We start from the raw sequence: 26462 nt of genomic DNA, 5'->3' as shown, positions 1-26462 counted from the left end.
ACCAGCACATTTTGCCAGAACAGTAGTATTTTTCTGCCAGTGGACAGACTTCTGAAAATACAACCAAGTTCTACCTCACCCAGCTCCCCACAATTCAAGCAGCAGTGTGCACTGGCAGTAAGTTACAAAGTTTCATTCCAAAGTCTGCATTTAGTCAGGCTTCCTGACCACTACTACACTTACCTCTACGTAATGTTTTGAGGAAAGCGTCAATCTGTTCCTGTCCTACCCCAAAGGCTCCCTTCTGCCCAAAAAGGAGATGGGAGAGAAGAAGGTGCAGGACCTCTATTGCAATATCTTGGAAGCCACCTTCTTGATTTCCACTGACGTCTGCGTCAATGTAAGAGCGCAAAAGATCCGGGAGTTTCTGTTTGATAAACTGGGCAGCTTTTAAAGACAAAAGAGGTTGAGGATCAAAACTTGAATTTCTTTTTAATATGAAGACTCTTTTTAGCTAGGTACTATTCTTGTAATCTGAGTTTGTTAACCACAAGACACAACAGAGAGCTGAGAGTTAAACAGAAGTCTCAACCCATACCTCAGAACTCAAAAATTAATGGACAACTAAAATGTAATCCATCATAGCACCTCAATTTGATTCATCATCTAGCAAATAATTCATGGAAGCAAGTTGTTTAACTTCATGTAAGACAAGGTTACTGTGTTATCTACTGCCCCTCTCAAAGTGGTGTTAGACCTCAATGCCACCACTAATTGCAAGGTCTTGCACTACTCCAGTCATGCAGGCACACATGTATCCCTCTAGAAAGCTCACTGCTCACATAGAAAATATATGTCCCTACTGCAGTACTTCAAAAGTTTCACTTACCAAAACCTCGTAGATCTGAGCTGAAAGAGTTCAGTAAAGCGAGACCAAAAATCACCTACAAACAAGAATGAGTATCACAGTAAGGGGACATCATCCTTGCTAACAAGCTTAGTCAAAAAACATGAAAGTATTTTTGAAGGAAGTGTTCACCTACCTCTTGAACTTTACTTAATTTTATGACTTTACTCAATTGGGCAAATAAGTGGGGTGAGGGCTTTAGACTCTGAAATAGATAAGAGTTAAATGGAAGCTGTTATGGAAATAGTATCATTTGAATTGCAGCAGTCTATCCAAAGTTCATTTGCATATCTGGAATATTAGGAACTATTCTGCTGTAAGTTAATACAAAGCTTATGTGGCTAAACAGACATCTTTGGAACTACTTCTGGATACATCTCAACTAAAAGTTTCTTCTGCATATCCCACACTTTCACTATCAAACCACTATCGTGGCTTTGACACTGAGAGAAAGAAGAGCGCTGATGAATCATATCGTGGCTTTGACACTGAGAGAAAGAAGAGCACTGATGAATCACAAACAAGCCATAAAGTACTAACCTTAGATTAAGCTTTAAAATTAGTTTTCAGTCATTCTGAATGATTAACTTGCTCTGTTTAACAAACCCAACCCCTGGGCAAGCTCAATTTTTGAAGACCAAAGTGAAACCAATCTTAGCCCTAGAAAAAACCTGTGAAAAGCCCCAGGGAAAACCAGCTGGTTTCCTGAAGAGCAATTCACTGCAGTTTCTGACACTGGGATCCCCTTCAAGAAGCATACAAACCTTCTGGTAGTGCAATGGATTGTCAATGGCGTAGGACAGTGTCGAGATAAAATTTGGTTTTGTAATCAGTGACGTACACTCCTGGATCAGAAATTGAGTCTGAAAAGAACAACATAACTTGAAAACCCCCAAACTATTTCATAACAGGACAATAAAATAAAGACCTAAGCACCTTTGTTCAGCCTTACTGCATACAGACTGGGTGAATAGTACTGCACACAGTAAAGCTAAACAAAGAGAAGGTGCTTAAGTCACAGTAACAGTTTCTTCTCATTACAGTTTTCTTCGGGTTTAGTTTGCTTTTTCTTTTAAGACTAAGTCTGTGGCGGAATGGCTTAAGGATGAAAATGCTCCTGAGAGAATAAATGCCAGAAGTGTCAGTTAGTGCATTTGGAAGTTATAAAAGACAAAGAAAGGCTTTCAAAATAGAGCACTGCAGGTGCTAGCAAACATAACTGCATTGAAGCTATGTGGTCTTCCAGATCAAGCGATTATAAGAGTCAGTTATTAACAATCTGTCATCTTCTGACTTGAGAACCAGCAAAATGTGCTTGCAATTGAAAGGCCACAGACAAGAAAAGAAGTTGGCTTAAAGCTATTATCTCTAACCTGCCTTTATGCTTAAATCTTATTGTAGATTTTCAACAACCAAACGTAATTAGCAGATTCCTCAATGCAAACTGTACCTGATGAAAATCTTTGCCACTGCTTTTACCATCGCCACTGAAATCCACATGCGAAAATAGGCAGCGTAGTAAATGCCTGTCTGCCTCGGGACCGTGCCTATTCACAATCTGGAAAAGAAAAATCCAAACTTGGTAGCGATTAGTCATTACAGAGCAAGACCTGGGTCTAGTACTGTGAGCACAGTAGTACTTCTAGTGGTTAAGTCATCTATAGTTTTAACAAAACTGCTAAAAATGTTCCTTTTTAATCAGTAGCCTTAGAAACCAAGTCATTAACCTTATTTGCAAATGAAAAGTATAAAGCAAGAGTTAAAAAAAGGATCTAGATGCAAGTCACTGACACAGAAGCCAGGCATTTCATGGGTAGTATTCTTAAAAAGCTAAGTAAAAGGGGTTTTCAAGCTTCTCTGCCACCAAAGCAGCCCAGAACCCACACAGTGCCATTGCCTCACTCTTCCCCACGGCTACAGCGCCTAACTGCAGGAGTATGGCCATGGGACAGCCTTCACCTCTGTGTCATGCCAGTGTAGCAGGAATTTATCCCAGAGCCAAACCACCACAGAGTATTCTTCACGTATCTCAAAGGCAGCTTCTACATTATCTCCAGATCCTGACTGACTTGACTACCATTGCTCCAAGGTCTTTTAAGACATAAGGGAGTACCTACACAGGAGGTGTTTCCTGCCATCGAAAGAAAAAAAGCTCATCTTGATCTTGCTCATTAGCAAGCTTTAAAAATCAAATGCCACAGGCTGAACACCTGCAGCTGAAACCTTTTACCAGGTCTTCTCCCTGTCATTAGAAGTCATTTAACTGGATTCTACACCTCAGTCAGAAAGAGGTGATCTGCATTTGTTAATTCCCAACACCTATCACTCTTAACAACAGTATTACATTTTTGCTAGCATCCACTGTCATTTGCCTTTAACTCTTGGCTAAAGACCATATCATCAACTTTGTCAGCAGTTATCTTCAGGTTGTTTCAGTGCTTATTCTCATCTAACACAACAACATTACTTGTTTTTAATAAAACCCATACTGGTAGAAATCTGAAGTCACAATAACCAGTAGCTTGCCTTTTTTATCCAAAGAGTACAGGTAACATCGAATCCAACCTTTACTGGCATTTTTTTTTGCCATTGTTCCTCTCTTTCTAGCTACAGGAGAGACACAACATGTGCCAGCACAAACCAGCAGCTCTGTATGTGCTCTGACTCCTCCACCAAGCCCACTGCTTCACCCCATCATAAATATCCTTGCTTGCCAGTAGCTTCTTCGTACAAAACGCAAAACAGCATTGCTTTAGATTCTGTGGGCTCCAGCCCTGCTGTTCCTGATTTTCGTATCACAAATCCTCTACCATTACGTTGTGGTTTAAGCCCAGTTGGTAAACTCAGAACTGTGCAGCCACTTGCTCACTCCCCCTGCTTTTTTTCTCCCCCTGCTTTTTCCCTCCCCCTCCTCCCAGAAGGATAAGGAGGGGATTCAAAAGAACATAACTCCCAGGGGTGGAGATAAGAACAGTTCGGTAACTAAGGCATCATACAAAATCACTACTGCTACCACTAATAATAATGGAAATAACAAAGGGAGAGAATATAAAACTCATAATAGAAAAGGAAAAACTAAACACAAGTGATGCCCAATACAATTCCTCAACTGCTGACAGATACCCAGCTCGACCCGAGCAGCAAACTGGGCTTTCTGGGTAACTCCCCCAGTTTATATACTGGACATGATGTGCTGTGGTATGGAATACCCATTTGGCTAGTTTGAGTTAGGTGTCCTGTCCCTGCTTACTCCTGGCTTTTTGTGCCCCTCCTCACTGGCAGAGCATGAGACTGAGAAGTCCTTGATTGGGGTAGGCATTACTTAGCAACAACTAACACACCGGTGTTACCAGAGTTGTTCTAGGCTAAAGTTGAAAACACAGCACTGCACCACCTACCTAGGAGAAAAACAACCATTACAGCTGAGCCCAGGACACATTACCTGACGCTATGCTCCCTCTTCCCTCTCAGCCTGCTAATTCCAGTGCCTGACAACTTTGGTTCTGCTAGAAAAAAAATACCGAAGTTGTATGTATCTCTACTTCTTGACAGGGCCTTGTGGTTCATCAGTCCAGAGTAAAGAGCCCACTCCAATTATGCTGATAGTACTGTCTCTGAAGGCAGCCATCCCCCATGATTATGTAAGAACACGCTTGGACTGGTGCAAATGCCAGCAAAACTGAATTGACAGCAAGGTCTACTGATTAGCTCAGGCTTCAGGAAAGAGGCAATTTGTTGAGATAATCCAAATTAAATACAAAGCTTTAGATGTGGTAACAGGAGTGGCATGAAGCTTGATCAATCTCCTAGGGAGCTACTTGGTGCTATGACCAAGATGAATTCATCAAAGCAGATGGATGTAGGAGAAAACTGTACATATTAAAGCCATCAAAATAACTTTTCTGCATCAGAATTATATTGCTTCCTTGCACAGAAGTAACTTCAAATGGACAATAATTTGAAAATAAAACATATGGGGAAGCGGGAAAGAGAAGGCCTGAAGTGCAGTGTAACATCTTTCAACTCGTAACTACATTCACATAAAAGCTTTTCCAGAGACCTGGAATGAGAATAGCTAGCTTTCCTACAGAGAAAGTGGAAAGAACATAGAACCACAGAGTGGATAGGAAGGGACCTTAAAGCTCACCCAACTCCAACCCCCTGTCACAGGCAGGGACACCTTCCACTAGAGCAGGTTGCTCCAAGCCCCATCCAGCCTGGCCTTGAACACTGCCAGGGATGGGGCAGCCACAGCTTCTCTGGGCAACCTGTGCCAGGGCCTCAGCATCCTCACAGGGAAGAACTTCTGCCTAAGAGCTCATCTCAATCTCCCCTGTGTCAGGTTAAAGCCATTCCCCCTTGTCCTGTCCCTACAGGCCCTTGTCCAAAGCCCCTCTCCAGGTTTCTTATAGCCCCTTTAGGCACTGGAGCTGCTGTAAGGTCTCCCCTTAAGGAGCCTTCTCTTCTCTAGGCTGAACAAGCCCAGCTCTCTCAGCCTGGCTCCAGGCAGAGCAGAGGCAGTCTTAAAACGTCACCTATGTTAAATAACTACTGAAAGCATGCTGAGGCAGAAATTAACACCTCAGGCTTTGCCACTGTTATGCTTGAGAGTGATGTACTTAAATGCCACTTTGGTGAGTGACAAGAACAACTCCGAGCAGTTTTACACATACACTAAGTGCTTAGATATAAGCTTTGTAAAACTGAGTGAATTATGGCAAAACTTTACATCACTGTACTCTCAGACTAAGAATTAAAACATGGATATATAATCTCTTCAATTACCTAAGGAAAAATTGTACTAGTAACCACAGAAGGAAAGTAGCACCAGGAAGCTTAAAAAGAAAAAAAGAAAAAAAAGGCATCGTGGAGACTTTTAAAGAGTTTAGTCTTGAAATCCTGTATCTTATAACCAAACCTGTCTTATAACCAAACATACACAAAAGAGCCATTTACACAGATCAGTTTCCAATTTCTCACCACAGTGAGCCTGAGGCCTGCCATGAAGGGTAGGCAACAATTGGTCCCATTTTAGAGATCTACACTCCAACTGAATGGCAGATCAACACTGTCTTCTCCCAAATCATTGTTACTCTTTATGCAAGTGATCCTGACAGATCAGTAAGTCATGCCTAAGGCACACCTTGCTGTACAAATGGGCTGTTGAAATAAACAGTGATCTCAGGTGAGCTCCCTGCAAGCACTGAATTTGCAAAAGCATGGAAGCCTTACAAGAAAGTTCTTCCATCTCCATGGCTTAACAAATCATTTTAAGCAGTGAATATTGCTGAAATCACCCCCTTGCCTCAAGGTAAGTAATGAATGAACTATTAAAGTCAGATGTTACCAGAAATTCACTCTGCATAAGCCCTCTGGCCTCCTAATCTGATGCAGATCACTGCAGGACTGCATTAGTGTAAGGGAAAAAAAAAAAAAAAAGTAATTTAACTGGCCCAGCTGTCTGCTGGGAACTGAATGAAGACAATTTTTAAAACAGGCTCTGTAACATTCACTTCCTCCCAAGCACAACTCTGTGGATAATGCTTTTCAGTCCATCCTGCTACTCAGAGCTATTTTTAAAAGGGTCAGTTAAACCAGATATTTGGGTTTCAGTCTGCAGTTACCCTACCTGCCTCCTCAAAACCCAGAGCCCAGACAGTCAGCTTGGCTTCACCACCAAGTGATGCTTCATTCAGTGAGATGAGGATCAAAAACCTTCCATGCAATGTAAAGTGAAAGCATTCAGACATTCAGATGTAGGTATTCATGTACTCATACTTTCAGGGCAACAACTCTGAACAGTAAATGCATGTTTTTCTTCCTCTCCCAGTCAGTATTCTTTGGAATGTCCAAAAGTTAAAAGATATCACCTGAAGTAGTTGGGACAGTTTTGTATATCACCCTCAAAGAGCAGCAGTTAAGTCTAACACTCAAATACAAAGTTAACAGCGGTCTCAGCTCAGTGGTCTCTGAGCTGCTGTATTCCATGACCTGAGAGATAAAACCAAGAGTATCAGAGACATAAGCTGCAATTCTCAACACTACAGAAAACAGTGCACAGCAATGCACACATCACCACAGAGCACAATCGAAACAAGAAGCAAAACTCAATCCCACACTCCAACTTTCTTCTTTCCAGTTTGTTTTGCAGCACCACTAGTCTACTTACATGCTGTATTTCCTGCTGGCTGGCTCGATAGTTTTTCTTGGTTAAATTGTCCACCAGGTAGCTGATTTGAGACAAGGCCAGCGAGAGCGAGTCAAGATTCATTGCTGGTTGGGGCGGAAGCAGGCGGCCGAGCCCGGCGCAAAATCACCATTATTCCCCTTTAGTCACCTCAGAGACAGGTTAATTTTTTCCCCCAATTAGGCTCTATCTGGTTCTGTGTTACTTTCTTCAGCTCTTCTTTCTCAGTTGTCTTCCTCTGTTCTGAAACATGGCACCTGAAAGACAGCATTACATTAAATTTAAGTTCTGTGGCAACATCACAGCTTTCTCTTATTCTTTTGCTTCCAAGCTAACTTGGCAAAACAAGTAAAATACAGTTTAGAAAAGGACTGGTAATACAGACATTATAAATGCAGAAGCCATTTGAAATAACTATGTCCACAACGAAGTACCATCAAGTTTTCACAACACAAGCTTAGTTGTTTTCACACTACCTACCTACATTTATTGGTTTCTGCCTTTTGCCAGGCTGCAAGAGCTAATAAACATCTCTCTCAGAAGAGTAACTATGCTTCCAGCACTGGGAGAAAGAAAATCAGATGCAGAATGAATTAGACAACACACAACAACAATCAAGGGGTCAGAAGCATTCAAAGCATCTATCAAGTTTATTTTAAAAAAGTGCTTTTTAAGCATCTCTGCAATATTTTGCCTTGTCACCATCAAAGCAGTATTGCTCTCAACTGTACACAAGCAATTGTGATTGAGCAGCACACACAGGGAACCACAATAAACTAGCCCTCACATGGGGCTTATACCAAAACAGTTTATCCAGCTCCCAACAGCACAGCTTGCCAGCTTAATAAATTTCTATGACAACACAAAACTTGGCACTTGACATCTCTTTAAATTACGGACTGTCAATACAATAAAATTACATCTCAGAGCAAGTCCTGCATAACCAACAGTCTGAGGAGTCTCAAAGCAAACTGTAAGCTGCTCTCAGAAGCAGCACTGTAATTTATCACAGGTGGCATCAAGCTGGAGAATCACTGTTTTGAAGCTCTACTTGATCAAAACACAAAGGTCATTAAGCTTTGTGCCTAATAGTCTGAAGATCCCTTTTTCAGGATAAAATTAATCACTTTACTGTCTTGGCTATACAGTCAAAACCACCAGTCCATGATTTCTGCCCGTCATTGAGACTGATCACAGAAGTGATGTGTTAACTTGGCATATGTGATGCTTAGGGCACATAAGTTCAAAGGAGGCCCTGTAAGCAGTGTGGCTTCTGCAAGAGCAGGACAGGAGCAGCACCAAGGTGAGCTGAAGAAGCTGTGCTGGATAGAACTAGAACTCTTCCCCTCTTCCTCTTTACACAGAAGTTTTCACTCCCTCACTTAGAACTAAAGCTTATTTAACATCTGCCTACACTTTAAAACATCAGGAGCAGCAAATACTGCCACAGGCAGTGAAGACTATTCTGCTCTTCTGCAAAGTTTATTAGCTTAAATAAAAACATGGGTAAGAGAAGTCAAATCATAAACCAACTTCCAGTCTTTCAACATGCCACAGAAAACCCTGTGTGCTCCTAGAAGCTATGTAAGTTCCTGCTTGCACAGGAAAACTTGAATCCCATGAAAACAGACATTTTCAAGAGGGAATATCAAAAGCATTCTGCAATAACAAGGCAGTTGTGCTCTGAAAGAATTTAAGGGCATGCTTAAAACTGCAGCAAGAAGAATTATAGAAAACTTCAATTTCTTTTCTGTACCTCTGACAAGCTGTAATTCATTACCTTTATATGCAGGTTTAAAAGCCCACTGACTGTGAAACAGCTTTGTAGGAAGGAGGAGAGGCACAAAAGTTAACAAAATTTCCCAGCAGCACAGTACCTGATTTTCTTTTTCTTTTAAATAACTCTACTCCCCTCTGGAATAATCCAGAAAGTGTCACTGGTCTTGGCAATTGCACACTTTCCAAGATGCTCTTACTCGCAAGGTTTAACATACCAGACCAATCTAAAGCTGCTGAAAAGCAGTTAAAAATGAAGCAGACTATCCTGCCACAGTACTTGCAGCTATCAAAGCCACCACAAGCAGCTAGTGAGGGGAATTCAATCTCTATGGCAGCACCAGATTTCAGCTGTTAGCCTGAAGAACTCAGGATACAACTTTACCATTTATAAAATAGTAACAGAAGTTTCAGAGTTTTTCTTTGGGGCCCCTAGGAAGTAACCCATTTCTCCAGGTATTGTTTCTCAGACTGATACAAACAGCAGAGGAATCACACCTACTCCACCCAAAAATCAAGTTTTTAGGTGTTGTAACCCTTGAGTTAGGCTCAGTCTAAATGGGATCCTCCCAGCTTCCACACAGATACCAATCATTCCACCCCCCTATCAGCATTGCTGTTTTCTCACGAGAAAAGCAGGCTACTATCTCAACACACTTTGACTGCATGGAAGCAGGATCAAAATAGTTCACCACTTTCCAACTGCAAAATTTGTCAGTGCCACTGGACAACCCAAACTGGGGTCAAAATAGGATTTTCCCTTTCAAGGAAGCAGAACAAGACACTGAGCAGACATGGAGACTCCAGGACGCAAAACAGTAGCTGAAGGAAGCAGCTTCCCATTTATGTTCTAAATATACAGTTTGCACTGTATGTATCCTGATACACACCAGAACCTGACAGCTCTCAAGCACCAAACAGCATTTCCAAGGTTCAAACAGTGCAACCTAATTTACAACAGTATATGAAATCAGAGTAATTCAGGGAGCCCTGCCAGGAAAGCAAAAATGCACAGGTACGTCTCAGGTCACTCAACGGGAGGCTAAAATTCAATTACTACAATGCCGATCAAACAAGCTACGAATGCTATGCAAAGAAGACTTTAGTTTTAGATGCACAAATTCTTAGTGAGAATTAATCTCCCTCCACTGGCCTCAAAAATTCAAGCAGCTTCCAGTCCATGAGGCAAACCTGCCATCTTCCCAGGTTGAGAAAAGGAAGTCCTCAGCCAGAGAGTTCACCACAAAAAATGTAGATTTGCTGACAAAATTGGCTACTTTGAACTACAGCTACTATGATACATCCATGGAATACGATAGCAGACATGGGACTCAGGAGCTCTTACAATATTAAGATTTCATATTGTGCAATACAGCTGAATTTTAAGACATAGTAAATATTTACCAAAATCTACACTATTACACAGCCTGAAAGCTTTCTAAGGAAATTGAAATGCCATCACCAAAACATTTGGCATCTATTCCAATAGATTCTTTTCAACAGCAGAGCTTTGTTATCAGAACATAAACATGACACATTTTTAGGGGAGAATACAAAAATCACAAAACAGAAAGGGACAACATGTAATCAGCAGTCAGGTCTGACAAAACCACTCTACTAACCTGAAGGACAGCACTAGGAGTAACTAAGCCTTGCTGCTGAAGACAATAAACCTGAATTCTTCCAGAAATTCAGAAACACCCTTACAAAGAAAGTAATTTCAAAATTACTTCAAGCTGAGTTTTGGATGTTTTGAGTATTTTACAGATGTAAGTAATAACTCCCACTGGGTTTCAGGAGGCAGGAATACTTCAGGCCATGTGTACTGCATGTGGAAGATACAACACCCTGAGTGACAGACACATCAACATGTTTGCCAACTAGATACTAAACTCCTGTCGAGATCATTGTATGAAACATGCTTCAAGTACTGTTAAACCTGTTCTGCCAAACAGGGTCCCTTACCCAATTCTCAAACCCAGAACAGAACTCATGGAAGAAACAGCCCCCTTTGAGAAGCTCTCCAAAGGGGAAAGGTAAGTAGCCTTACTGTATGAAGATAACATCATACTCCTGCAAGTTAGGGAATTATTGCAAAGGAGATATTTCTAATACAGCATCCGTTGCTAATTCTAGCTTTGAAATAAGCAAGGCCATTTTACCAGGCAGCATGTTCTGAACTGGAGGACAGCCTTGAGAAGCATTATTTCCGTGGGGTCTGAAGGAAATAATACCATAGCTAAGCTAGATTTCAGGATGTCCATCATTTTGAAATCTAGAGAAAGAAAAGCCTTACAGTGTAAGTCACATGAACAGTAAAATAAGCTCCTGAATAATTTGATGGGTTCAAATTTAGGAGTTTACATGTAGAAGCACCACCTGAACATTCCATTTACCAAAAAAATGCACCTAACTCCAGTCAACTGGAAGCCACAATGATGATTAGACACAGTAACTTTTGTTTACAGAGAGCAGCTGCACTGAGTAGATATGTTTGCTCCCATACACTAAGGCCAGTTAAGTTCCATGTTTGGAACCTACCCCAAATAAATCAGGCATGCACCAATGATGACATGGCTGCTTCAGGTGTGTTCACATCTTAAGCTAGAATTGTCCACACAGAAAAGAAACTCCAAGAAACTATCACTTCACACTTTCTCTTAAGTCAAATGCTGCAGGATAAAGTTCCATGGAGGGAAGTGAAGAAAATTCAGGGACTGTTGCCCCATCCAAAACATTTTTAGAAGAGTTAAGTGTCAGAAAGCAAAGGAGACTGGCAGTATTCATATAGTAGAGGTGATTGTAAAACAAAACAGAAGTCAGGCTAAAACAGTGCTGTCTTCAACCATGGTAAAATTATAAGAATCCCCAGCACAATTCAGCAATGACCCATCACAGGGTCACAAAGCTTCAATTCCGCTTTTCCTAAGTTTCCTTTGCACAGCTTCTCTTTCACCTACCCATCTGAACACCACCAGCAGCCACTTCAGCATCAATTAAAGTGAGTATCTAGGATCACTATACTAGAAATATAAAAAGAAGTAGGCATGTCTCTAAAGAGGAGAGACAGGTAGATAGAATCAGAGTAACAAACTCGTTTGGACTGGATGGGACCTTGAAGCTCATCCAGTTCCAACTCCCTTGCAGCTTGCTATGAGTCTGATTTGGAGACACAAAGCCCAATAGCATAAACAGCAGTAAACCTGAAAATCATAAATGCAGAAATACCCAAAGCAATAACAAGTCTAGCAAGGGCAAAAAAGTCTACCAACGTCACCTCACCTGGACTCCTCCTGCCTGTAATTTTAGTTGATGCCAATGTAGTTACCTTAGGGACAGGAAACAAGTTGTGTGTGCTCGGAATGACCTGGGAGGTGTCATACCTGTTTTGTTACCTGCTTAAAAAAATAGTTCCACTGAGAACAGATGTCACCTTTCCTTCCAACAAGTGGATTCACAAACAGTCTAAGCTCACGGTAAACCCACAGACTATGTATTTTATTTCTTCATTTTCTCTCAGTTCTGTGGCAGAAACAGTCCAAACTGTGGTTTGTTGAAATTAAACTATGATTGCCTAGTCAGAGTATAAAGGCAGTAGAAAGCGAACACAGTACTACTCCAGGTTAAGGAACTATTGCAAAGAAGCTATTTCTAACAATACGACATCTGTTGTTATTTCTGGCTTTGAAATAAGCAAGGCCATTTTACTATGCAGAGTGTCCTGAACTTGAGGACAGCCTTAAGAAGCATTCTTTCCATGGAGTCTGCAGGAAAGTTCTGTCAGCCGATGATTTTCTACAGGCTGCTTTTTACAGCTGGTTTTCACTGCGTGACAACAACAACGATCTCCCAAGAGGCCGCCGAGCCGTGCTCGGGCAGGGGCACCACAGGCCCTTTCCCGACTCTTCCAGAGCTCCACTTGCCACGGTTAACGCCACGAAAGCAGGCGGGGAGCAGAAAAAAAACACCAGCTCCAAAGTTGAGGAGCTCCGTGCCAGTCGGCGCAAATCACCGCGGCCTACACCCACGGACCCGTCAACGCCGGCGGCTCCCGCCCCGTGTCAAGGCACAGCCCGTCTAAGTTCGCTTGGCTGCTCCTCCCGCCGCGCGGACGCGGGCGGAGACAAGAGCCCGAGGACCGAGAGCGCTGCGGGCTGGGCCGCAGGCGCCCCGCGGGCTGCCCCGCTCGCACACAAACACGGCGGGGCCGAGTGCGCTCCTTCTACCGGCCTCGCCACGGCCTATACCGCCACCTCTATGGCCAGAGCGGGAACGAGGCCCCCCCTGTCCCGCGAGTGCCGCCTGTACGCAGCGCACCCGCAGGCCATGAGCCGAGGTCGCGCTGTGGCCGGCGGGCAGCACTCACCTCACGGTCCGGAAAGGGCAGCGGGCGGCGACCGATCGCGCTTTTACCCTCTCGCCTCCGCCGCTCCGCTACAAAATGGCGGACAGGGTCGCGCGCTCACGTCGCGGCCTTTCCCCTCCCCCGTCCCCTCGCGGCACGCTAGCGGAGGGGGGAAAGGAAGGGGAACAGCGAAGGGGGTGGGCGGGGCTATCCTCCAAGCTTCCCGCCCCAGCTGGCGAGGCGCTTCACCAATCAGAGCACAGCACGGCGAGACACCAGGTCAATCCTGACCAATCAAGGGGGTGCGGCTTCTGAGGGGACTTTCTGCCGCCCACCCCCTGCGTTATCCACGCCCCCCACGTGGAGCCAGCCCCGTGCTCCCATTGGCCAGGGAGCTCCTGGGTCTTTTTTTTTACTCTCTAAGCCAATCAACGCTTCTCGTCTCACTCATGCGCACAAGCGGCCAACACGGGCTGGTAAGACACCGAGGCGGGGCGGGAAGAGGAAGTGGCGGGGAGTGCCAAATGGCGCGAGGAATCATGGGGGGGGCGGGAGGGGGAGACCGTCCTCCTCGAGTGGTCAGTCCCGTATCCACCCCCTCTTGGCTCGCTGGCCTCACCCACCCCTCCCAGCAGTGGTACGGGCCCAGGCATCGCGCCCCGCCCTGTGCTGCCTTGGTACAGCCGCAGGCGCTACAGCCTCAAAACATGGCGACGGAATCCGAGAAGTGCACCGCGCATTTCGCGGGGCTGAGCCCCTCTGACACTCCCAGCTCCTGGAGACCCCCCAGTTCCTAGGGCTGGGGTCGCCACCCCGACACTTCCGCTCCCTCTTGGCCGGCCTCAGCCACCTTCCAGCCCTCGGGGACAACACTGGGACCCTGAGGAGCTCCCCACGGGTACGAGGATACCCGGCCTATGACAAGACATATATGAAGGGCCTCAGCTCTGACAGGGACCCCTTGCCCAGCTTTCATGGGGTCAGCAATGACAAACACCCAGTCCCACAAAATTCACCTCAAAGCTTAGGAAGCCAGGATGGAGTTTTGGGACACAGCTTTATCCCAGCCTCAGAACAGGCTGATAAAGATGGAGCTGTTCAGTCTGGAGAAGTCTGTGTGGTGACCTCATAGCAGCCTTCCAGTATCTGAAGGGGGCCTATAAGGATGCTGGGGAGGCTATCTGCATTAGGTACTGTAGTGATAGGACAAGGGGTGGTGGGTTCAAACTTAAATGGGAAGTTCAGGTTAGATACAAGGCATAAGTTCTTCCCTGTGAAAGTGGTGGCACTCTGGCACAGGTTGCCCAGAGAAGCTGTGGCTGCCCCATCCCTAGCAATGTTCAAGGCCAGGTTGGATGGGTCTTGGAGCAACCTGCTCTAGTGGAAGGTGTCCCTGTCTGTGGCAGGGGGTTAGAACTGGATGAACTTTAAGCTCCCTTCCAACCTAAACCAGCCTGAGATTCCATGATTTGATGATTTTGATAACCAGTTACTGCATGAGTGTTGGCAGACACTGTGACATGCTGAGACGCTCCCAAGGTTACAAAGCCCCTGGCTTCCTCATGTGCAAGAACGAAGTGCACAGAAGCTTTTGCAGCCATTGCGCCACCTTAAGCCTGCAGGAGTTGGGTGTGTCTGAAGGGGAACATCTGAAATACACCTCAGAAATGGTTTTATGACAGGAGAGAGACTTTTACTGCTCATAAGTCCTGGGGTCTTTTATCAGACAAGGAATGAAAGATTCAGGGCAACACGTTCGGATCCCCTCAGGGGCTGCAGCTGACTGCCCACTGGAACAAAAGGATTGAAAAGGAGCTTCTCCCAAGGGACAAAGTCCAACCTGCCATCCCCATGGTCACTGCAGCTCTGGGGCTGCTGCTCTCATCAGGAAAAAACACAGAGCCTGGGCAGGAGCTTTCACCCCATGACCACATGGCAGCAAGCCTCTCTGGAGAAGCAGCCCTCCAAAGTCCTGGGCTTCTAGCATTCACCCTCTTAAATCAAAGCTCTTGTTTTAGATGCAGCCTGAAGCACCAAAACACAAGGGATTCCCAGCCTCTCCCATCCACATTTCATCTTCTGCTGCTTGGCAAAAGGATCAGATACTGAAATTTCTCTGTAAAGGCAGCATCAGTGGGAGAGGGACACAACGCAACTCAGGAACTTGTCCAAGCTGGCTTACAGTAGGGAGATGCTCACCTGAGAGTCCAGCTCCATGTCCTTGCCTCTTGCTACTTAAAGCATGCTCAGAGCCTCCTGGTGACATGGCAGTACTATTTACAACAATGCAGGACGCTCTCCATTTAGCAACAGCTTCCCACAGTACCTTCTTCCTCCTTCCCACAAGGCATCTATGACTTTTATAGAGACTTTCTCTTTTTTTATAAAACTGGCAAAACTAGCAAGCGGAACCACCAGTGCTGACTGCTGCACATACAGCAGTGAGGGTGTAACCTGCTACAAACACACAGCTCTTAGCCAGCAACTCAGACTTGGAAGTAGCTTGACTGGAGGCCCAGAGATGCTGAGCAGGCAAGAGGAGTGTGGGAAGTGCATGAGAGTATGCAAGGTTTCGAGCTGTGTTGCAGATCTATCCTTGGTTAAATATCAGGCTCTTCAGGACTGACATGCACAGTTCCCAAGGTCCCCTACCTCAAGGGGAAGGAGAAGTACTTGTTCCCTGACTTGCAGTGTATTTGCTCCCACTGGACACGCAGCAGGAGTGCCGAGTCCTCAAACCCGTCCACGATGTCCTGGAAAACAGATGCAGGAATTAGTACCAGGAGGGTGGATCTGCCAGAGGACAGTTAGCAGCTCCCTCCCTCAACCAAGTCAGAGATGAGGCCATCTGTGGCCAGAAGCCTCTGACTTCCTTCTGGAGGGTGACTTAATTGCCCCCAAAAGCAATATGGGTTCCTCCAACCCAGTGAAGTTTGTCTTGCTAAGTGAAGACAACTCCTCTGCCCTTGGCTGGACATCAGCTCTGCTCTTTCCCTGTTCTCCATGCTGTGCGGGGCCATACCTGGAGCTCCCGCAGGCACTGCCCTTCCAGCCTGTCTGACAGATCCCCAACGCACCAGGCCAAGCTGATGTGGAATGATGGGTCCTGAAAGCAAAACAGGCATTGGATCATGAGGGATGAAGGAAGCTCTGCTCAACAGATGAAGCCATGGTGAGAGATCTGGTGTGATGCTGTCCTGCCTGGGATCATACAGACAGGAGGATCCTGAAGCTGGGAGGCCCCTCTGCCAGCTCAACAGTTGCAGAGCTGATGTGGACAGTGCATGAGGTTAATTGAGTCCTGCACTCCCCCAGCCAGGCTTTCTGGACACCAGTGGGCTGATTCTCAGCCTCCCTGCAGTCAGCAACTGCACAGAGAACCTCCCATGGCTGGTCCCGCAGTGGGTAGGTGGGTCACTTCCAAATAGTACACAGAGACTCTTGCTCAGCTCTTGAGACAGAGAAATCAGGGTCTGGCCTTTCAAATTCCACAACCTGTCCTCAAAGCTAGTACCAAGCAAAAAGGCTAGACTGATGCCCCAAGAAATTGCCCAAGGAAGAGGCACAAGCATCACCACAGTGCTCACCCCAAGTCTGTTTTATCCTAGGACAACCCTACTTCCATGCACAGCTGAGTGTCTGCTCTGGCCCTTTGCCATGGAGACATGATTCTCAAGAGGCTACTAGACAGTAGTTACTGACCCGCACAAGGCATAATACAGAAGTCACAGACTTACAGAATAGAATCATAGAATGGTTAGTGTTGGAAAGAACCTTAAGATCACCCAGTTCCAACCCCCTGCGCCATGGGCAGGGATGCCTCACACTAGACCATGTAACCCAAGGCTCTGTCCAACCTGGCCTTGAGCATTGCTAGGGATGGAGCATTTACCACTTCTTTGGGCAACCCATTCCAGTGCCTCACCCTCACTGAACTTCCCCTGTTTAAGTTTGAACCCACTACCCCTTGTCCTATTGCTGCAGTCCCTAATGAAGAGTCCTTCTCCACATCTTTGCAGGCCCCCTTCAGATACTGCAAGGCTGCTCTGAGGCTGCTATGACTTTAACTAGTCCTGTTCTCAGGACGATCATGTTCAGCGTGTGAGGTATGAAAAGCGCAGAGGAGACCATTTCAGTGTTTAACCCCCCTGTGCCACTTTATGCAAGGTGAACATTTTAAGGGCCTCTCACAGGGAACCAGCTGGCATGTTCAGAGTGGCAGGGAAGTACCGGAAGATGCCTCACCTTGTAGAACGTAGGAAGGGCAAATTCCTCCAGAACTCTGTCTACCTCTGAGACCAGCTCCAGCAGCTGGAAATGCCCAGCAGTGACCTCCAAGCCAATAAAGGTCCTAGAAGAAGGCAAAGAGAGACAGCAACCATGCTCTCATGCTGCAGGAAGCACAGCTGAAAGCATACTTAGCCCTGCATTCCAACCGGGCAATTTCCCTACCCACTAACAAAAGATAATGAGGAATTTCCAGGTTTAAGCGTTCAAGGAAACTGACCATATTCTGAATTAAAAAAAAATGGAGATGTAGTGGCAGGGACCAGGACTTGATGATACACAATACAGGCTTACTAGAGTAATTCAGCACTGTTTGGGACACAAAAACTCACTTTCCAGGCATAGGATGCACTCTATGGAAATTGCAGCAGGGAACAGGCCTAGGCAGGAGCTGCTGTCAAAAAGCAGAAGTTGCTGGAGGGAGTTACAGTGGGAAAGGAAACAGGCAATCGGACATACCAAGCTGGAGAGATGAGAGAAATATCTCCTCAACAGGACTGTATGGATGATGCTTTCTAGACTCCAGGAGGGGCAGGGAAGACTAAGGATCCACTTCTTCATGACTGTGACTATCATGGGCTGCCATTCCCATTAGATTCAGCAACTTCTCACAGTTTAAACACCTTTGCTTTGACATTTAAACTACTTAGCTGCATTGTCAGAATCAGGCTTCTGAGCTGACACCCACGAGAATTAGCACTGTCTAAGCCACTTCACTCCAACTCTTGAAAGACCTGCACTACAATTTCACCACCAGCATTGCTGCCAAAACATATGGCCCCACCTCTGCCCACCCCAAGCTGCAGGTTCACCCACTGCTGATGTGACCAAAGTCTGGCAGAGAATCAGTGCTGGAGCTAAACATTTGTGCAAATGGCTGGGGAATGGGGTGAGACCTCTGGGGATGAGGTGATCCTGTACTGCCCTGTCACACAACTCAGCCCAGTCACTGTGGGACAGGCAGGGTGATGCCGCCTATTCACCCAGCACCTTGCTCAGGCTCCTCCCCAGGCAAGCAGGGAGGTTGCACTGCTACTCACTCACCTGGTCTTGTTCTGGTTTGTGTAAACCTTCACTTGGTCAGCTACACAAAAGAACCTGAAATAAGGAAGAACCTATTTCAACTGTTAGAAGAAAAAAAAAAGAGTGGGGAAAAAAAAGGGAATGAAAAAAGGGAGGGGGTGGAAGAGATGGGAAAAAAAGAAAATAAGAGAAAAACGAGAGAAAAAATAAGGGGGGGAAGAGAGAGGAATAAAAATAGAGGGAAAGGAGGGGGGAATTGGGGGAAAAAAAGACAAGGAAAAAAGTGGGGGAGAGATGAAAAGAGTGAGAAAGTAAAAAAAAAGTTAAAAAACGTGGAATAAAAGGGGGGGGAAGACCTAGGGGAAAAAAAGGGGGGGAAGGTGGGGAGAAGAAATTAGAGAAAAAAGGGGAAAAAGGAAAAAGAAAGGAAAAAGAGGGAAAAAAAGGAGGAAAAAAAAGTGAGGGGAAGAGAAAAAACAAAAGTGGGAAAATTAGAAAAATGAAGGGGGGGGGAGGGAGGCGGAAGAGAGGGAAGAGAAGAGAGAGAAAAAATAGTGTGCAGGGGACAGGATTTCTACCGAGCATTGGAAAAATAAAGGCAAATGTGTGCCCCACTGACACCGAATAGGTGAAGCCAGAACCTTAATGGGCTGGGACTAACTCCCCGGTTTGCAGCCTTCCGGAGCCGCAGGAATGACCTGTGGGGCAGAGCATGGCACACCACCGCCGCTGCCTGGAGACGGCAGACATGATTGTGTTGCCCGATCCCGCTGAGAGCTCTGTAAGGATCGGCACCAGGGTGCCTGCGGGTGCCGCTGCATCCAGAGGCCTGGGCGGGAAGGAGCGGTTCCGCAGCGCTCGTACCTGTGGAAGGTGGCCAGGCGCGCCCTGAGGCCGCTCACGAAGGGCTGTATCCAGTGGTAGCGCAGCACCACGCACTGCGAGAGGCTGAGGTGGAACTCCTCCATCGCAGACAGGGACGGAACGTGGCTGCGGGCGCGGTACACCAGCAGTTCCAGCAGCTCCAAGAACTCCTCCCGCACCCTGTCTGCGGGCAGCGCACTCACACACGGGCTGTCCCTGTGCCCACCACCCCTCTACCCGGGACTCCCGCCCTCGCCGGACACCCGCTGCGCCGGGAACTCTCGGGGCCGCTATCACCTACAGGGCAGGTAGACATGGGTCGCCCAGTTGCCCCGCTCGTGCGGGAAGCTTCGGACGCGGCCGCCGTGCCGGGAACTGTCATCGGTAACGGCCTCCTCCGACTCCGGATCGCCCGGCAGGTCAGCGGGCAGGGGCAGGCGGTGCCGCACAGCGCTGTAGGACGAGAAGGATGAAGGCCGCGCGTCCTCACCCGGCCCCGCTGGCTCCCACCGCCCTGGGCTCTTCCCGTTGCACACACCCGGCCCTGGAAGGCCCCTGCTCGCCGCCCCCCCGGTGCCTCCCTTCCTCTTCCTCCTCCTCCTCCGAGCTGCTGTACACCACCAGCGCGGCCCTCATGGCTCTGCCGGGCCTTTCCGGGTCGCTGCTACCGGTGACCCCCTCTCCCGGTGCCTCGGTGCCGGCGGGGGCGCTGTTGTCGCCGCGGCCCAGCAGGGGGCAGCCTCCGCGGCTCGCCCCGCCTCCTCCTCCACCGCCACCGGTCCGGCCCGCTGGGATCGCGCCCTTCCTCTCTCCGCGGCCGCCGCCCGCCCGCCTCCGGCACCGGCGCCACCTTCCCTCCTTCCGTCCCTCCCTCCCGTCGCCACGCCGGCGTGGGGCTTGGGCGGAGCGTGCAGGCCGCTGCCCCGCCGGTGGCGAGCGGGCTACCAGGGGTCTCCCTCCCGTCGGAGGTTGGGGGCTTGGCCGTCGCCGCCGCCACCCTTTGTGTGGGCCTCGCCGGGGCGGGCAAGAACCCCCTACCCCAGCCCAGCGTGGGGCTTCTAGCAGCGCGGCGGCGGGGCAGGCCGCAGGGCACCGTAAGCGCGCCGGTGCGCAGGCTGGTAGGGCCGCGGGAGCCGTCCCATGGGGAGAGGCGAGCTGCAGGACGGGCCTGGCCGCGGGCTGCAGCGGCCGCTGGCCTCCGAGCTCCCCGGTCGCCCCCGCGGCCCCCGGGCCCGCCGCGTCGCTCCCTGAGGCGGCCTCGGCCTTGGCCCGCCAGTGAGAGGCGGGAGCGGGCAGAGCCATGCCGGACCAGGCCGTGCCGCGAGCCGCTGCTCCAGTTTGAAAGTACCTCTACGCTCTCGTTTGCTCGCCTGGAATGGTTGTCGCTTCCCACTTCCCACGGAGGGATGAGTTAGGCTCGGAGCTGGCGCCGGCTCGGGTACTCGTGCAGAACTCTCGGTAAGCCAAGGTTGGTATTCCTCGTTCTCCCCCTCCTCCATGGGTCTGGGATGCGCCTGCCGTGGTTAACGCTGCCCGAGGGGAAGGGCGGCAGCCGGGCTGAAGCTCGGTATCTATCCCATCAAGCTCCGTGCTGGGGATTGCTGCTGCCAGCCCGTGTCTGCAGGCAAGGTGAGCTGTGTAGGAGAAAGAGCAGTTCTTGGCGTTCTGACAGGGTGGTGATGGGACCTTTGGGCGTTTTGCTGTCCAAAATCGTGCTGGCAGTCAAAATACTATTTTGTACATCCCCGTAGGCAGAAGCTCCCCAAGCTGTAGGTGACCATCCAGTCTCAGTTGAGTGCTGGGGAGGTGGGAAGTGGATTTCTCTGGTCCTCGTTATCGCTTGGTTTTAAACGCAACAAACACCTTCCTAGAAGACCCAAGTTCTACTTAACCCTGGGTAGGGGCATGTGGGTTGACTCATTCCTATCTGTGCTCTGATGAGGGTTAGGAACTCATGGCCCAAGCTGCTTCTCACCAAAACCTGGACGCTTTCTCTGTCTTTGAGGTGTGTTGCCTCTGCTGCTCACTGGTGGGTTTTACTCTTCTCTTAAGTTTATACCAGGTTTTTCTGGACATCTCTAGAAAGACTGGAACTTTTTATTTTGCAGTAAGGTCAGGCAGCAGCTCTGGTGTAGGATGTTCAGCTCCATTGTACTTCTGTTCCATGGTTTGGTAGGAGGTTTGAGTTTCTGCTTTAATAGTTCTTTTATCTTCACAGCAGGTGCTGTGCATGAAACCTGTGGGTTCTGTGTTTTGTGGATAGGATATTATCCTATCCACAAGGTAAAGACAGGGCTTCATCCTGGTTCTGGCTCTTCCTAGTCCACAAGTGCTGCTCAGAAAGAGCAGAGGAAATCTCTTACATACATCCCTTGGGTAATGTACCAGATACCCAAGCGGCAGGAGGAGCAGAACTGCCTCACGGGGGTGTTTTAGCTGGGGTGGGGTCAGCTTGGTATCTGCCTTGATGTCTGTAAAATCTGATCTGGTAGCTTCTTGATTGTACAGCATTTGGTGTACCTCAGCATGGGCAGAGACTGGTGTCTCAGACCATGCCCCCAGGGGGCCAGGAGATCCAGTGGCTGACAGCAGCTGGGGTAGTGGCTTTCTTGACTTGGACCTGGGGAGTTGTGATGCCTCTCTTGCGAGCACATGGCTCAAACACATGCCTGGACGTGTATGGGCAAAGCCTGACCCTCCCCAGGTCCAGTCATCCTTAGCCCAGCAGTAAGGGGGACTCTGGTTCTTGTCAGCTCCTCCAAACTGGCCTTCTGGCAGCTTTGCAGGAACACAGGAGAGTTTCAAAGCGAATTGTGGGAGGAGGTTGACTGGAGAGTTGCCCATCTTCTAAGACCTGACACCAGCTGTCCTCTTCCTTGCAGAGAGAGCTGTTCCCTGAGCTGCTTCCCTTACCCTTCCCAAATGTGAGCACATCACAGCCAGCACGGAGAAGGACCTCCTCTTGTCTTGCTTCTTCCTCCTGTTCTTTTGTCGGAAAAAGCCAAACCAGATCAGTCCACAAAGAACTTGAGCTGATCTGAGGAGGAGACTCTGGAGTCTCAGTCACTTCTTTGCTTCCCAGGATCCTGGCTGTTGGCTGGATTTTCTGTCCTTCAGCAGATCAGCTACGAGGAATCAGGATCTTGGGTACTTTCAATTCTTGTTTTCGCTTGAACCTTCTCCACCAAGAAGCTGTCCCTGCTGAAATCCTGTGTTTTTCCCCAAGCATGTCAGAAAGCTGGCAGCAGCAACAGCAGCAACCACCGCAGCCACCGCAGCAACACCACGCTGGGGCAGCCGCTCTCACAGAGCATTCCATCCCGCCCAGCACTGACAACTCCTTGGGCTGTGCTGTCTATGGCATACTGCTCCAGCCAGACCCTGGTCTGCAGCACCCCCAGCACGCCTCCCTCCAGGTTGGAGACCTGTCCCACAAATGTGGGGTGTGTGGCCATGACCTCACTCACCTCTCCAACCCCCATGAGCACCAGTGCTTGCCAGGCCATGATCGCTCTTTCCAGTGTACCCAGTGCCTGAAGGTCTTCCACCAGGCCACTGACCTACTTGAACACCAGTGCATCCAGGTGGAGCAGAAACCCTTTGTGTGCGGTGTCTGCAAGATGGGCTTCTCCCTCCTGACCTCGCTGGCGCAGCACCACAACGTCCACAACAGCAACGCCATGAAGTGCTCTATCTGTGAGAAAACCTACAAGCCCCCTGAGGCAGAGCATCTGCAGCCTCTCGACACCTCGGAGAAGCCCTACAGCTGCTCCATTTGTCAGAAAACCTTCAAGCACCTGTCAGAGCTGTCCCGGCATGAGCGCATCCACACGGGCGAGAAGCCCTACAAGTGCACACTGTGCGACAAGAGCTTCAGCCAGTCATCCCACCTGGTGCACCATAAGCGGACGCACAGCTCAGAGCGGCCCTACAAGTGCACAGTGTGCGAGAAGACCTTCAAGCACCGCTCCCACCTGGTGCGTCACATGTATGCGCACTCTGGGGAGCACCTCTTCAAGTGCAACATCTGTGAGCTGCACTTCAAGGAGTCATCAGAGCTGCTGCAGCACCCCTGCACGCCCAGTGGGGAGCGGCCATTCCGCTGCGGTGAGTGTCAGAAGGCTTTCAAGCGCCCGTCTGACCTGCGGCAGCATGAGCGCACGCACAGCGAGGAGCGCCCCTTCAAGTGTGACCTGTGCCAGATGAGCTTCAAGCAGCAGTATGCACTGATGCGCCACCGCCGCACGCACAAGGCTGAGGAGCCCTTCAAGTGCAACCTGTGTGAGAAGGGCTTTGTGCAGCCCTCACACTTGGTGTACCACCAGCATGTGCACGGCATAGAAAACCTCTTCAAGTGCAACGTGTGCCAGAAGGGCTTCAACCAGTCCTCAGAGCTGCTGCGGCACAAGTGTGTGCAGAATGCAGAGCGTCCATTCAAGTGCGGCATATGCAACAAGTCCTACAAGCGGGCCTCAGCGCTGCAGAAGCACCAGCTGGCCCACTGCTCCGAGAAGCCCCTCAAGTGCACACTCTGTGAGAGACGTTTCTTCTCCTCCTCCGAGTTCGTGCAGCACCGCTGCGACCCGGCCCGTGAGAAACCCCTTAAGTGCCCTGACTGTGACAAACGGTTCAAGTACGCCTCAGACCTGCAGCGCCACCGGCGTGTGCACACCGGTGAGAAACCCTACAAGTGCCCCTCCTGTGAGAAGGCCTTCAAGCAGCGTGAGCACCTCAACAAGCACCATAGTGTGCATGCCCGGGAGCAGCAGTACAAGTGCATGTGGTGTGGGGAGCGGTTCCTGGACTTGGGCTTGCTGCAGGAGCACAGCGTCCAGCACACAACGGAGGGCGCCTACCAGGTGGCTGCCTGCTTGTCATGAGCCTCCTGCGCCTTGGTGGCTTGCAGCTTGCATGTGATGCTCTGGAGCCTCAGCTTCCCCCTTCCCTCTTCTCAGTTGTAAACAGAGTTTGGGGGTAGAGGGGTAGGGAGGTCAGACAGGTAAACTTTCCTCTGGCCTCTGGTTGCTACACCACTTCTTTTACAGGGGTGATGGACGATGTGAAAAAGCTCGAAGGGGTGGAGAGGAAAGGAGGGAGGTGGGGGGACTAAGTGATGCCTGTAGTTGCCTAGTTCATGCTGTACCTGCAGTTCCAGTGCTGGGAGCTCAGCTGTGGGGACCAGCCTTTCGCATGCGGCCTTTTTTCGGTGCCCTGCCTAACAGGGTGCAGAGGGCTGGGTGACTCCTCCTGAGATGACTTAGGAGAAGGGCAGAGAGGGCTCAGCGAGGAAGTAGCAGGTTTCTGCTTCTGGGATCTTCCACCTTTCTTGGTCCAAGCTCAGTTGCAAGGACTGCTTTGGTTTGTTAGTGTTGAGTGCCCTGACCTCCCCTGCTCTCTCTTTCTAGAGTGTAGAAAGGGAAAAGCCATGGGGCTGCACAGCTCCAAAAAGCACTTTGGCATTGCTGCTTTTGCAGTCGTTGGCTGTCACACCCTGCAAGGGTCCTGGGTGAGCCTGCCCATCCCTGCCAGCAGCATGGGGAGGAATAGCAAGTGCTGTGCCGCTACTGGCGAATGTGGCAACAAGGGTCTCCCTGCCCTGCTCATGACTGAGAGCCTGCTTCCTGAGGGACCCAGCTCTCCTGCCAAAACTCCCTCTCAGCCTCTGGGCCCCTTTGCACTGCTTAGGCTGTTAGCATCCCCCCAGGGGTATCAGGCAGAGCTCTCCTGGCAGTTTGAACAGTAAAGGTTGAGAGAACACTACCAATAACAGGAACCCATGCTGCCAGGAGCTTGGTGACTGATTTGCTGGAGGGAACCAGAGCAAGGCAGGAGCATTCATCCTGACCTGCAGGCTGGGCTCTAGAGGGAGGTGAAGGTCAGCAGTGGGTAAAGGAGTACATTTTTCCCCTCCCACAGGAGTCCTGTTTTACCCCTTTACTCTTTCTTTACCTCTTCTGTATTTTTCAGGTTTTGCACAGTTCTTGTAAACATCACTTACAAATAAATTTCCCCTAGCAAAGTTGATGCAGCCTCAGGTGTTTTTCTCTGAAGGAATTTGCTGGCTTCTCATGACCGAGGGACCTGTTAGATGCCTTGGAGATTGAAGGTGTGCTCACTAGGTTGCCCATCAGCCTTTCCCTCTCTGTCTTTGGAGACATTAAGATGTTAAACATCCATCTGCAGGGATACTCACCTGCTTGCTGGATGTGGTCGTGGACAACCTGCTGTAGCTGACCTTCTGCAAGCCCATTGGACAAGATGGTTCCCCGAGGTCCCTACCAGCCTCAGCTCTTCTGTGCTGTTTTTTGGCCATTGTGTGAGGTAGGAATATTGTGATGAGTGGTAATTGGTAAGCAGCCGCTAGTAACTTGTCCTTATGCTGCACAGGTGATGAGAACAAGGTTAATAAATATTGTCCACAACAAATAGAGGAAGATGAACCTTGTAGAGGGCTGGGCAGTACCTGCTTTGCTGGTTGGGGACACTCATCTAAAAGGTGGAGAATGACTTTTTTTTCGAGGATCGTGAGGAGGGATGGGGACAGTTCAGTGATAGGTCTGATGCTGGGACTCAGTCTTCATGTGCAGCTTTAAGTGGGTTAAAGCAGACCTTGCTCTGTGCTGCCCAAGGAAGAGGGATGGATGATTATCTTCATGCTGCCTCAAAGATGTAGAACTTCCTACTGAGTTTTCTGTCCGTGTTTCTATTTCCTGTTTTCTTGTTTTGCCTTTATTTTTTAAAGCAGTTTGTTAATACTCATTAAAAATACTGTATAGTTTAACTTGATGTCATACTGGATCTTTTAAACAACAACAAAAAAGTGATGCCTTGTTTTTTTAAAGATTTCTTTGGTTCTAAGTAGCCGGTTTTTGCTGTTTAATATGTAGCAAGTTTGGTGTATTGTACTGTAGGAGAAAAAAATTAGTCCAAGGAAGGCTAATCCTGTCTTTACAGAAGGGCTTGATAGTGACCAAGGGTGTTTGCATGGGACCAGGGCCAGCTGGGGAGCCTGGCACCCACCTGAGCCCTCATTCTGCTCCTGCCCAAGCTGCACATGGCTGCCACAGTTCCCACAAAGCCAGGGGCTCTGCAGCAGCCAGGATCAGTGCCCAGAGCTGGAGTTTGCAGGGAAG

At 48.7% G+C, this 26462-nt stretch overlaps 3 protein-coding genes across 7 annotated transcripts in view; 1 reads left to right on the top strand and 2 right to left on the bottom strand.

Moving 5' to 3' along the window:
• The window catches only part of CNOT1 (CCR4-NOT transcription complex subunit 1), a 55552-nt gene extending 48252 nt beyond the window's left edge, over nt 1-7300 (bottom strand). For both annotated transcript variants that reach the window (XM_005152291.4, XM_034072650.1), the window contains exons 1-6: nt 7017-7300; nt 2298-2405; nt 1612-1710; nt 984-1052; nt 830-884; nt 184-387 (exon numbers count right to left, since the gene is read on the bottom strand). In XM_005152291.4, coding sequence (XP_005152348.1) covers nt 184-387; nt 830-884; nt 984-1052; nt 1612-1710; nt 2298-2405; nt 7017-7118 — 637 coding nt within the window. In that variant the 5' untranslated portion in view covers nt 7119-7300. The remainder of the gene's footprint in view (nt 1-183; nt 388-829; nt 885-983; nt 1053-1611; nt 1711-2297; nt 2406-7016) is intronic.
• A 7523-nt stretch (nt 7301-14823) lies between these two features.
• USB1 (U6 snRNA biogenesis phosphodiesterase 1) lies at nt 14824-20138 on the bottom strand. Of its 2 annotated transcripts, none has more exons than XM_034072587.1 (7): nt 19820-20138; nt 19631-19782; nt 19330-19513; nt 18487-18540; nt 17401-17506; nt 16178-16261; nt 14824-15908 (listed from the first exon to the last, which is right to left on the bottom strand). In XM_034072587.1, exons 1-7 carry the CDS (start codon nt 19963-19965, stop codon nt 15804-15806), a joined length of 831 nt encoding a protein of 276 aa, XP_033928478.1. In that variant the 5' UTR covers nt 19966-20138; the 3' UTR covers nt 14824-15803. The 2 variants fall into 2 exon arrangements, with proteins under 2 accessions (XP_033928478.1, XP_033928477.1); XM_034072586.1 differs by having other exon boundaries at nt 19868-20134.
• ZNF319 (zinc finger protein 319) lies at nt 20091-26110 on the top strand. 3 transcript variants are annotated; one of them, XM_031051769.2, is made up of 2 exons: nt 20091-20787; nt 22212-26110. In XM_031051769.2, the coding sequence occupies exon 2, from the start codon at nt 22557-22559 to the stop codon at nt 24207-24209; it is 1653 nt and encodes a 550-aa protein (XP_030907629.1). In that variant the 5' UTR covers nt 20091-20787; nt 22212-22556; the 3' UTR covers nt 24210-26110. The 3 variants fall into 3 exon arrangements, with proteins under 3 accessions (XP_030907629.1, XP_005152350.1, XP_030907631.1); XM_005152293.3 differs by having other exon boundaries at nt 20091-20797; XM_031051771.2 differs by lacking the exon at nt 20091-20787 and adding an exon at nt 20884-20958.
• The last annotated feature ends 352 nt before the right edge of the window (nt 26111-26462 follow it).

The sequence above is a fragment of the Melopsittacus undulatus genome, chromosome Z (genome assembly GCF_012275295.1).
Source record: "Melopsittacus undulatus isolate bMelUnd1 chromosome Z, bMelUnd1.mat.Z, whole genome shotgun sequence".
Lineage (NCBI taxonomy): Eukaryota > Metazoa > Chordata > Aves > Psittaciformes > Psittaculidae > Melopsittacus > Melopsittacus undulatus.
Note: the sequence above shows the minus strand (reverse complement) of the source record. Positions and strands in the feature narration are given on the sequence as shown.

Bases quoted from the DNA above. Each gene is read 5' to 3' on its own strand.
- USB1 (XM_034072587.1), bottom strand. From the start codon at position 19,965: ATGAGGGCCGCGCTGGTGGTGTACAGCAGCTCGGAGGAGGAGGAGGAA. The intron at 19,783-19,819 runs GTGAGGACGCGC...CTCGTCCTACAG, and splicing joins GTGGGAGCCAGCGGGGCCGG to CGCTGTGCGGCACCGCCTGC. The intron at 16,262-17,400 runs GTGAGGCATCTT...TTTTGCTTTCAG, and splicing joins CCCTTCCTACGTTCTACAAG to GACCCATCATTCCACATCAG.
- ZNF319 (XM_031051769.2), top strand. From the start codon at position 22,557: ATGTCAGAAAGCTGGCAGCAGCAACAGCAGCAACCACCGCAGCCACCG.